The sequence below is a fragment of the Puma concolor genome, chromosome B4, assembly GCF_028749965.1.
Source record: "Puma concolor isolate L17-30 chromosome B4, mPumCon1.1.hap2, whole genome shotgun sequence".
In the NCBI taxonomy this organism is placed as follows: domain Eukaryota; kingdom Metazoa; phylum Chordata; class Mammalia; order Carnivora; family Felidae; genus Puma; species Puma concolor.
Window position 1 is genome coordinate 91,455,945 of NC_141673.1, and position 12,972 is coordinate 91,468,916.

Sequence of the window (12,972 nt, forward strand, 5' to 3'; positions counted from 1 at the left end):
ATAGTTCTTCCTGGGATTTGATATCATTTTTCAGAGAATGAGTGCTTGACAAAATTTAAGTACGCATTAGCCACTAATTTAGTACTATTAAAACATGATTTATATCTATTCTTTTTAAATATGCATAAAAATTAAATGTTGCTTTTTCCAATCTACTAAAACAACTTTCTACTCAGTTGAAGGATGGTTGAGCAATGGTTTATCATTGTTAAACACTGAAATATATCTAATCAGTCTCTGCTTTGTTGTACCAAACTAAATGATTTCCAATCTTTTTATTCATCCTTTGACTAAAGTTAAAGTTGCTAAATGCCATGGGAGAAAAATCTTTAAAAAACTTAAAAATTCTAATTTAGCTCCTAAACATTAATTGATCATCCAACAGGTGTCACTTTAGAAAATGAAAGGAGTTTTGTTAGAGGGTTCACTCTTTAAAGATACCAGTGCTTCCAATATGGTTGTTGGTATTATGAACATCAGGCAAAATTCACTCACAAGACCTGAGTCACTTACAGTAAGGGAGACTGTTTCTGTGAAAGTCTGGAAATATGTTTTAAACACTCTTTTGGTGGTTCTTCTGGTTTACTTCTATTCTCTTCAGAATCAAGTTTCATATACTCCCACTCAGTAGCTGGAAAAGCAATCTGAAATAAAAAAAAAAAGATTTGTCATGTATTGAATACCTCAAAATGCACCATTAATTTAATCTCTATCTTAGGTTTGTAGAAACTAAAAGAAAATTCCTATATGTCTGTGCTCTTTATTACTTAAAAATATTTTTAAAAGAATCATTAGGGTTTGAACTTGGTATTAAAATAGACATGGTATTTGGAAAATACTCAATTATTTATATGAATGGTATAAGTTAGTAATCTGTAATGTTGTGTGAGGAAAAATGAGAAAAATAATAAGAATATTTGAGGTTTCATAAATTTAAATATTATGTTTTTGTTTAATGCTGAAATTATCCTTTCTACATTTCAGTATCAAAATGTGTTTCTATTATTAAATGATAAAAATTGCAAATGGTAATTATAGATTTTCATGTAAACACCTGGGAATAGAAAAATAATTACTTTATGTTGGTTTCTTCCTCAGGAATCTACAGGGCTATGAATGACTCTGTAGACATTAAATCTCTGGTAAAGATCTGTTTTGCAAGTGTATAACCAAATAGAGTATTTTTGCTCTGGCTCTATCATTTAGCTTTATAGATAGGGCTAGAATTCAGGCCTTTTTTTGGGCAGAATATGCTTTCCATTAAATCATGTTTCAGTGAAAATAGGATTCTAGTAAATAAAAAAAAAAAAGTTAACAAAATATACAGTTTCAAATTATGTAAATGAGCTAGATATTTTAGTGCTCCATATGTGTGTTTAATGTTTTAATACATTTTTTTCATATTGAAAAATGTAAATAATTTTTCTTTGCTGAACTACGTTCGTTTGGGATCTCAGAGAAAATTGAGGAACACTATAAGGTAGACTGTAGGATATAGTTTGAAATACAGTTGAATCTATTTGGGTTATTTACTAGAAAAAAGTTCTAGCAATTTTATAACCTCTACAATTTGTTGCTACATTAGTTTTTGGTATAATTTTTGTTATACTGTACCACTTATTACTCCAACATGATAAAAGAACTAAGTCACAGAAAAATAATATTATAATAAATTCTGCCTCTTGAAAAAAAAAGATTAATTTGGGTGTCTTAGAGAGAAGTAACTCTAATATTAGCAGGCTACAAGTTACTCTTTGCATGCCCAAATATTTTTAAACACATGAAATAAAAATACTAGAAATCAGGGCACCTGGGTGGTTTAGTCAGTTAAGTGTCCGACTCTTGATTTCAGCTCAGGTCATGATCTCATGGTTCGTGAGATCAAGCCCCATGTCAGGCTCGGTACTGACAGCATGGAGCCTTGGAATTCTCACTCTCCCTCTCTCTCTGCCTCTCCCCTGCTCACATGCGCGCGCTCTCTCTCTCTCTCTCTCTCTCTCTCAAAATAAATAAATAAACTTAAAAAAATACTGGAAATAGTATTTGATGAGCTAGTTCCATTTCATGTTGGTTTTAAGTAGAGGGCAGGGTGGGTGAGGAAACTAAAGCTATTGGATGAAAATATAGAAATATCCCTTTGCACAAATATATAATAAATTATTTGATATATTTCACTTACAAATTTTAAATTTCTGATATATGAGTGACACCTTATACAAATTGCATTATCTCTTAAGTTATGAAGATAAAATTACTGGTTCTTGAGCCATTGATAGAAAAGATTAGAATTTCTCTCAGATGACGTTTGTTCTAATTTTTCACAGAAGTGAAGTTCCCCTAAAGTGTATGTCATTATATTTGCTCTAGAATTTTTTTTGGGTGCCACGGATTATGGAGGATATAAAAAGTATCCTCACCTTCAGAGAACTTAAAGCCTAATTAAGAAGACTCTGGTCTTCTTCTGTGATTATGATTAATTAAGCCTGCCTTTGGTCTCAAAATTATTTTTAATGGAGTAATCCCGGAGATCTCAAATGTCTCCATTGCATGTGCCATGATACCTATTTGTTACATTCCTGCCTCAAGCATTGAGGATATACTCCTGATTTCAAGAACAATAACAACAAAAAATTATGAGGCTCTTTCTTCTGGGGTATGGGAAAATATTCAGACCTGATCATCAACCCTCTGATTCACACCTCCTTATATATTTGGATATTAGTTTCTTGTGTTTGGTTTGTCTATCTTGTTTCACTTCCTCTCCTCATCCTTCTTCATTTACACTTGACCACCATGATTCCTACTATGATTTCATGACTTGGAATGCCTTGAAGGAGCTTCTGTGAATGTCCCTAGCATCCATGGCCATAGGTGCCCATGGGCCTAGCGTGGGGCCCCATGATTCTGTCAGCTTGTTCAAAGAACTACTCTCTAGACTGTAGATGTATTTTGGATTTTATAAGGCACACAAATATTAGACCAGAAGGGCTATAGTAGTTCAGGGGCAAGAAAGCATACCTACCAACTGGATGGCAGTTTTGGTAAGTCTTAAGGAAGGAGTTGTAAAAGAGGGACACATAAGACACTTCAGCAGAGATGGTAAAGAAAAAACAAAACAAAACAAATCTCTGATACATTAGGATGCAAATGTACTGTGTTCAAAGGACTCATATCAATAATAAGAATGTTGCCTCCCCCTAACATTGTTGATAATGAAAAGTAAGCCTGTAACAAAATGTTAGGTAAAGTAAAATACTTTGGGTGAGTGAGTAAGGAAGAACTGGTTTAAGAAGAAGGCCACTTAGGGGTGCCTGGATGGCTCCACCAGTTAAGTGTCTGACTTGATTTTGGCTTAGGTCATGATCTTACGTAGACTGAGCCCTGCATCAGACTCCCTGTAGTGACAGTGCAGAGCCTGCTTGGGACTCTCTCTCTTCCTCTCTCTCTTTCTCTGCCCCTTCCCCACTCATGCTTCTGTCTCTCTTTTTCAAAATAAAAAAACTTAGAAAAAAGAAGAAGAAGGCCACTTACATAAAAGGAAAAACCATACACTCTAGTATCTGGATTCTAATAAGTGGACCAAAGTGCTAAGTTTAGAAACATCTGTAGATTGGGTTATTATAGTGATCAGAGGTATAGATGCACAGCATCAATTTTAGAAATATTAGATATCAGGTACTATGCTGGATTCTGGGGATAAAACACTCAATGCTTTCATAAATCAAGAAGTCAATAGGAAAAACAAGTCAATGAGAAAGAAATATGTGGCCCATGTGTTGAAAAAAATCTTATTGGTTATTATGTGAACACAGAGGAAGGGCACTTAACCCCACTTGGGGTAGAAACAGAGGAAAGCATGTGGGAGATATTCCTATGGAAGGGCCTGTGGATTCTAAAAGATGAATATTAATTACACAAAGTCAGAGGAGGGGTGGGCAGTGGATGGTGAAACGAAGAGGGAGGGCACACTGCAAGAGGAAACCGTATTTGTAAATGCACATAAGCTAAAAGCAGGACAGTGCATGTCAGAAACAACATTTTCAAAGTTGCTGGAGCTTGAAGTGTCAGACAAGGAATGGTAAGAAAAACAATGTGTGTGTGGGGGGGTCATACTGTAAAGCATGACTTAATTCTCTAGGTAGTGTTCAGTTATTGAAGAGTATAAATATAAGAGTAGCAGGTTCAAATTTAAGTTTTAGAAGGATCACATATGGATTCTGAATGAAAGAATGACAAAGCTAAAGGCAAAGAAACCAGCTAAACTGTTGTAACCTAGGAGGGAATTTCTGAACTAGGGCAGATGTGGCAAATTGAGAGGATACACTTGGGGAACATATGGGCGATAAATTGGCAGGATACAGTATATACTGATTGAGTAGGGATAAACAAGGAGGAGGCAAATGAAACAAGTGAGGGTATATGGGGGACATAAACATAAATAATTCAGGGGTGAAAGTAATTTGGAGAGGAAGGTGAGCTCAGTTTGGGATATGTTGTCTTTGTAGCTGTCTACGGAATATCCAGTTGGGAGTTTTAGCAGGTATATGGCCATATTTGCCTGAAGCTTGTGGTGTGAAAGAACCTGAACTAGAGATAGACTAAGAAATGAACCTGGATACATACTGTGAACAAAACCTTAGTAATGAATGAGAGCTAGCAATTCCAGTGCTATGTATGTGTATGTGTATTGTATATGTATATGTATATGTATATGTATATGTATATGTATATGTGTGTGTGTGTGTGTATATATATATATATATATATATATATATATATATATACATATATATATATCTCCAAGATAAATGAAAACATATTCTCTACACACAAACTTGTACACGAATGTTCACAGTAGTGCTATCTTAATAGTCAAAAGGTAGAAACAATCTAAATGCATATCAACTAATGAATGGATAAATGAAGTGTAGTATGTCCATACAATATAATATTATTCAATAACAAAAAAGGAATGAATACTGATATATGCTCCAATATAGATGAACTTTGAAACATTATGCTAAGTGAAAGAAGCCAGTCACAATAGACCAAGTATTATATTATTTGATCTATATGAAATGTGCAGAATAGGAAAATCTATAGAGACAAAAAGTAGATTAGTAGTTTCTTAGAGTTGGAGAAAATGGAGGAATAGGAAGTGATAGCTGAAGTTATGGGATTTCTATTTAAAGTGATGAAATGCTCTAAAATTGATGTTGATGATAATTGTACGTATCTTTGAAAAAACTAAAAAAAACCTCAAAATACTATATTGCACACTTTAAATGGAAGATTATATGGTATGTGAATTTTATCTCAAGAAAGCTTTTTAAGAAATTTTTCCAGGGAGAGTATATATACTGAGAATAGCATTGGGTAGCAGATGGAACCTTTGAGAACTTGTCAACAGAGAGGATTAGCAGAAAGGGAGCCTGGGAAGGAAACAGAAAGGATAATGAGAGAAGAGTATTCTGTAATGGGGAAGAGAGAGTGCCAAAAGTTGCAGAGAGGGCTAGTATGAAGAGAAGTGAAACCACTGGATAGGCCAACTAGGAATAACAAGTAAACCAGAATATAGTGAATGTAGACATGAATAGGGGGATGGGGTAGTAGAGGAATATAGAATAGAGCAAGTGCAACATTGATTAAAACTCTGCTTTTGGTTCTTAAATTGTGATAGAGCCACTGTACTACATTGTATACAGGGAGAGGTAGGAAGTTGATCCAGGTAAATGGAATCATGCAATAATCTGTCTCCATTTCTGAACTCAGATCTACTTCACACCATTCACTGCTTCTGGTCTGTGTGTCAGCCATAGAACCCCCTCCCCTCCAAAAAAATGATGGACTTGAGGGATTCAGGTTCTGTGCCATATCACATCCCTTATCATACTAGGGTGGCTACCATGTGGCAGTAACTGTCTGTCTAATAAAGACGATCAGAAAAGTACAATCTTCAAGAAGTTGGATAGGCATAGTGTAACCCTTTCATTGTACAGAGGTGAAAATAGGTTTGGTGATTTGTTCAAGGTCATAAAGTTTTTTGTTAAAGAGCTAAGACTATAATCTAGATTTTCTAACTCTGAGCCTGATGTCTTTTCCCTGAGACCCATCTTGATTCCTTAACACAAACACTGGTTGCAGAACTCTAATTTCGTCACTATAATCTTTAGGTTGAAAGATTCTGCTCTAAATTTAGTTGTGTATAATTAGAGTGATTTTGGTCCTTAAGGGTTTTAACTTTAATACCTTAATAACTCCTATTTTATTTTGTATATTTCATCATTAATTAAAAATATCCTGAGAAGTTTCCTTGTATGTCTATACAATTTGAAATTATTTTATAAAAATTTATTGATTTAACTTTTTGCATACTTTTGAGTGATTTACATGCCTCTCCTTTTTTAAGATAAATTTAGTTATGGCTCCAGATGTCTACTTGAAAATCTATGCTGCTATTGAATACTTGAAACTTGTCCGTATATTCCACTTGCCAGGATCTGTGTTCTAAAGGAGCTATTCCTCTCATCTGAGAATAATCATCTGTTAGTCTCCCTTCTTCTTCCACCCCCACTACTCCTGATAAAGACCCTTCTAATCATAACTTTATATCCTCAAAGCTCTGGTAATGATCAGACTTGGAAGATTCTCATTAAGCTGAGGTAGTTTGAATCAGGCAAGGAATAGTCTGATAAAAAAATGCATTGTCCTCTTAAAAGAAGGTAGTTTTCCTGTTACAATGGGACATCTACTAATCAATAAGCCATCATATGTTGAGTGTCTATGATGTTGTGCCAAGATCGAGCAAACACTTATTCATCATCATGTCTGTAAATTGGAAATAGACCTTTGGTTACTTCTTGGTGAGGACTTATTTCAGAGTGGAAGCCACATTTTTATTGGTATTATTTTTCTCTTCCAGTTTCAGCATCTTGCTATCCATCTTGCTAAACATTGTCCTTCACCCTGAGCCTAGAAACTTAAGAGCTTAGAGGCTCCACTATCTTTCTTTAGAGCAACTATGCTCAACTGAGGGCAACTTTTATCCCTCGAGGACATCTGACAATATCAAGAGGCAGTTTTAATTGATTTAGGTGCTACCAGCACGTTAGTAGATAGAAGCCAAAGATACTCCTAAATGTCCCACAATGCATAATACAGCCCTCAAAACAGAGTTATTTGGCCCAAAATGTCATTGGTACTCAACTGAGGTTGAGAAATCCAGTTCTAGAGTGCTATCCAGATAGCAGTTCTCAGTTTTTCCTTATAGATATGGAAAGTTCACATTCCCTGCACTTCCATATATGGGAGTGGCCATGCTTCATGTATCAGACCAATATGATCACTTATAATGATGAACACACAAGGAGCTCTCAGCAGTAAGGACCAAAGCTCAGAATCATTAGCCACCTCTTATTCATGATTACAAATCACAGAAAGAAGAGAGACCTTAAGAAAAAAAAAAGTATGTTGGATAGATTTTGTTTGAAGTTTCTCCCCCACTGCTGAGCTAATCACTAGTCATACAGGAAACACAAACTTGAAGTATTTTAAGGAAACATGACACAATGCAGAGACAGGTGTAAGGTATCAAGTTAATAATATACACCAATGACTGTTTTCAGACAATGGACAGGAAAATGAATACACATAATGAATATACTAATGGCAATGCTCCATCCCTTTCCTTTATGATCATGTTTGGTGGAGAATGGCTTGTTGCTATTATGTAAGCTGGGAGAAAAGTGCTTTGAGAGTACTGGATACAAAATAAAAGCACCAGAGGTTTTATGAATCCCAGCAGGTTAGAGAAAGAGAAGACTATTAAAATGTGTGATCCTAGAAGAAAATTGTTTCTATAATTGACAAGCTACTCATCAACCAATACTTGCCATGAATACTTTTTTTTTCCTTGCCATACATATTTTAATCTCATAGTCTGACACTTACCTGTAGGGTCACTGGGGATGGCTGGCTTATATCCCATACTCCTGGAGCTATCGTTTCTATGGGAGGCTCACTCTGTAATGTCATGCTGAATAGCATAGACCCGAGAATGGACTTGCTACAAAAGACAACACATACAGACATACAGGAGTCACTTCATAAGGGAAGTTATTATAATCTATAAATATTTTCTTTTGAAATGTAAACATAACCAGCTATTTTGGTGGCTTCATTCAGTAGCTAGAAAGGAATACAATATTCTATAAGCCTAGAAACTGATTAGTAGTTAATTTCTAATATACCACATGCATGGCTATGTTCACAGATAGCTACATTTATTTTCCACATGAGAAAACTGTTTCCAAAATAGTTTCTGACAGGTAGAATTATTCCTTAATTTCCAACAATATTGATTACAAGATAAGACTAAGAATCTTAGATTTATATTCTTGGAGTTATGAGTGCCTCAAATCAATGAAGACATCAACTCTTCAGAACATCTTTTGCTCCACAAAATGACTAAATTTCTTGGGCATCATTGAAGGTATGAGCTCTAAATTTATAGAAAGAAAAGATTTAAATTAGCATATGATCTGCAGATTCAAAATAGTTGTACTTCACAGAGGAAATTCTTCTAAATAGAAAGATTTTTCATAGTCTGAATGTTTAAAAATAGGTTGTATTAACATTGTAAATGAGAGTGAATACAAGAAGCCTTTAGACAGGAAGAATTCATGGATGGTTTTAACAGCTTCAGTAACATCCAAATCCATAGATCCATATAGGAATTAAAAGAGAATCTACATGTGATTATATATATGAATTAGATTATTGATAAAATGTTCCAATTGATCAGGGAGGACAGTCTCTGACTTTAACATACCAAAATAAAAATGTCAGCAAGTCAACAAAAATTAAATTTAAGTTTATAAAGAACTTTAAGGCATCAAGTGAGTCTTTTGAAAACAGTATAGAGTGGGGAGGAGCTAAAATGGCAGAGTAGTAGGAAGACCCTAGGCTTGCTTCATCCCTTGAACACAGTTAGATAAATGTCAAATCATTATGAATACCTAAGAAATCAAACTAAGGAAAGCAGAAAAAAACTTTACAAATAGAAGGAGAGAGGAGGACACATTGTGGAAGGTAGGAGGTGTGGAGACATGGTTTTGGGGAGAAACAGATCACAGGTGCTGTAGAGAGGAGAGAGCTCTGGTTGTGGAGACATGGAGAGAGAGAAGAGCACATAGGGGATCACACAAGGAAAACACTTCCCCAAAGCCACTGAGTGGGAAAACAAGAGGGGCCGATTTTCATGAGTATTTGCAACCAGTGGCGCTCAAAGACTAGAGTTTTAGAGGTCCATGACATGGGTGGTGTAAAGCCTTGAGGGTACTGCAGCATTACTGTAGAGTGGGCAGGCAGGTAACCCAGAGGCAGAGGGTTCAATCTGTGGATCACCTCAAATGTACTGGGAGAGACAGTTCACCCCTTCTTAGAGTGTATCTGAGAGAGGTGGCATTGTCTCTCTGGGGACAAAAGGAGCCAGCAGGCACCAATTCCCTCTCCCTCCCCTCAGCATAGGTGCAGAGACACTTGTTGAGGGCAGCTAACTCAGACACTGGCTGCTTAGTGTGTTTTGTTCCAAATTCTACACTTCTGAGCTGTTGTGCACGTGCCTTTCTGGGTCAAACCCATACCAATCCCAGTGCAGTGAGATTGTCCCCCAGAAGACCAGCACAGATCCCTGACACACTAGCTCCCTAAAGTTTGGAATTTTAAAACTCAGTCGGGACAGAGCAAAAAGTCCACTGCACTTGTCCAGGCAGGCACTAACTTGAAGACAGATAATGTGAAAATAGCGGTCTGAAAAACACCTATAACACACAAGGGGAAGTATCTGCTCTTTTGGGAGGGCTTTCCTGACAACAGCAAGCCTGAATTTCTCTCTCCAGGGACAAAGGAGTGGGCTGGTGCCCTTTCCCTTCCTTTCCCCTCAGCATAAACTAACTTTAGGAAACAGCACAGGGCCAACACTAGCTGCCTAACCTGTATACTCCAACTCCCACCTCCCTGAGCTCTTCCTGTACTGCTTTTCTAGAGAAAGTGTGCCTGAGAACCAGCATGGTGCGTCCCTCTGCCAGAAGACCAGTGCAACCCCCCTGCATGCACCCCATCTACTGACCATAGAGTTCTGCAAAGCATCAGCTCTAGTGGAAATAGATTCAGGTCTTTTTTTAACAGGCAGGTCAGAGCATACCTAGGTAAATCTCACCACACTCTGGCCAAGGTACAAACACTCCCCACTACAGGCAAGGAGAAACCCTGCAGAGGACTGACCTGAGGGAGAGCAGCCATAACACAGGGGCAGAGTGTGTGAAGCATACACCAAAGATACTTCCTGAAGTGCCAGGTCCTGAACATTATATGACCTCTTCTTCTTCATAAAGCTATTACTCTCAGAGGCAGGAAACATTATAGGCTTTCCTAACACAGAAGAATACAAAGATCTATACAAAATGCCAAGATAAGGAATTCATCCCAAAGGAAAGAACACGAAAAGGTCATGGCCAGGGATCTAATTGAAACTGATATAAGTAATATGCCTGATCCAGAATTTAAAGCAAACAAACATAAGAATACTATCTGGACTTGAAAAGGCACCAAGGAGTTCCTTACTACAAAGATAAAACAACTTAAAAACAATCAAGCCAAAATGAAAAATTCAGTAACTGAGATTTGAAATCAACTGGAGCAATGACCACAAAGATGGAAGAAGCAGGGAATCAAATAAGTGACAGAGCAAATAGAATTATTGAAAATAATGAGGTTGATCAAAAGAGGGAAACAAAAATCTTGGACATGAAAGTAGACTTAGAGAACTCAGTGATGCCATAAAGCATAATAACATTCGTATCATAGGAGTACCAGAAGACAAAGAGGGAAAAGGGGGCAGAAGGTTTACTTGAGGAACTAATAGCTGAGAAACTTCCCTAATCTGGGGAAGGAAACAAACTTCCAAATACAGGAAGCACAGAGACTTCCCATCAAAATCAACAAAAGCAGGCCAACACCAAGACACATAGTAGTTAAATTTGCCAAATAGAGTGGTAAAGAAAAATCTTAAAAACAGCAAAATAAAAGAATTCATAGGGAAGACAAATAAGGTTAGTAGCAGCTCTCTCCGCAGAGACTTGGCAGGCCAGAAGGCAGTGGCATAGTGTATTCATCATGCTGAATGCAAAACCCAACAACCAAAAATATTCTATCCAGTAAGGCTATCTATCATTTAGAATAGAAGCATAGAAAGAGTTTCCCAGACAAAAAAAACCTAAAGGAGTTTGTGTTCAAGAAACCAGTCCTGCCAGAAGTAAAGGAGACTCTTTGAGTAGGAAAAAGAAACAGAAAATCTCTAGAAACAATGACAAAATAAGCATTAAAATGGCATTATATTCATATCTATCAGTAATTACTCTGAATGTAAATGGACTAAATGTTCCAAACAAAAGACCCAGGTGTGTCAGAATGGATAAAAAAAAAAAACAAGACTCATCTATATGCTGCCTACAAGAGACTCATTTTAGACCTAAAGACACCTATGGATTCAAAGTAATGGGATGAAGAAATATTTTTTATGCAAATAGATGTCAAAAGAAAGCCAGAGCAGCAATAATTTTGTGCGACAAAATACATTTAAAAAATTTTTAGGGGCGCCTGGGTGGCGCAGTCGGTTAAGCGTCCGACTTCAGCCAGGTCACGATCTCGCGGTCTGTGAGTTCGAGCCCCGCGTCAGGCTCTGGGCTGATGGCTCGGAGCCTGGAGCCTGTTTCCGATTCTGTGTCTCCCTCTCTCTCTGCCCCTCCCCCGTTCATGCTCTGTCTCTCTCTGTCCCAAAAATAAAATAAACGTTAAAAAAAAAAAAAAAAAAAAAAAATTTTTAAAGTTTATTTATTATTGAGAGACAGAGAGAGACAGAAAATGAGCAGGGAGGGGCCGAGAGACAAGGAGACACAGAATCTGAAGCAGGTTCCAGGCTCTGAGCTGTCAGCACAGAGCCCGACGTGGGGCTCAAACTCACAAACTGAGATCATGACCTGAGCTAAAGGCAGATGCCCAACCGACTGAGCCACCCAGGCATCTGTGGCAAAATACATTTTAAAACCAAAAACTATAACAAGAGATGAGGAGAGCACTGTATCATAATAAAGGGGTACCTCAAACAAGACAATCTAACAATTGAAAATATTTATGCCCCCAACTTGAAACAACCAAATATATAAAACAATTAATAACAAAAAGAAACTCTTTGACAATAATACAATAGTAGTAGGGGACTTTAACACTCCACTGACATCAATGGACAGATCATCTAAGCAGAAAATCAACAAGGAAACAATGGCGGCACTGAATGATACACTGGACCAGATGGACTTAAACAGATACATTCAGAATATTTTATGAGCAGAATAAAAGCAGCATAATACATATTCTTTTCAAGTGCACATGGGACATTCTCCAGAATAGATCACATATTGAGTCACAAGTAAATCCTCAACAAGTACAAAAAGATTGAGATCATACTATGCACATTTTCTGACCACAACTCTATGAAACCTGAAATCAGCCATAAGAAAAAGCTTTGGAAAGACCACACATACATGGAGCTTAAAGAACATCCTATTAAAGAATGAATGGATCAACCAGGAAATTAAAAAAGAAATTAAAAAAAAATACATGGAAACTGGGGCACCTGGGTTGCTCAGTTGGTTAAGCATCTGACTCTTGATTTCAGTTCAGATCATCATCTCACAATTCATGAGTTTGAGCCCTGCATCAGGCTACACACTGACAGCATGGAGCCTGCTTAGGATTCTCTCTATCCCTTTCTCTCTACTCTCCTGTTTATGTTCTCTCTGTGTCACAATAAATAAATAAACTTTATTTAATAAATAAACAACCAACACCACAAAATACAATTATAATAGAATATTATGAAAAATTATATGCCAACAAATTGGGCAATCTGGG

General features: G+C 36.8%; 1 protein-coding gene across 5 annotated transcripts in view; it reads right to left on the reverse strand.

The window, feature by feature from the left end:
• PIK3C2G (phosphatidylinositol-4-phosphate 3-kinase catalytic subunit type 2 gamma) overlaps positions 1-12,972 on the reverse strand; it is a 539,869-nt gene that overhangs the window by 221,889 nt on the left and 305,008 nt on the right. For all 5 annotated transcript variants that reach the window (XM_086713962.1, XM_086713961.1, XM_086713960.1 and 2 more), the window contains 2 exons: positions 7,951-8,065; positions 514-644 (listed from right to left, as the gene is read on the reverse strand). In XM_086713962.1, coding sequence (XP_086570088.1) covers positions 514-644; positions 7,951-8,065 — 246 coding nt within the window. The remainder of the gene's footprint in view (positions 1-513; positions 645-7,950; positions 8,066-12,972) is intronic.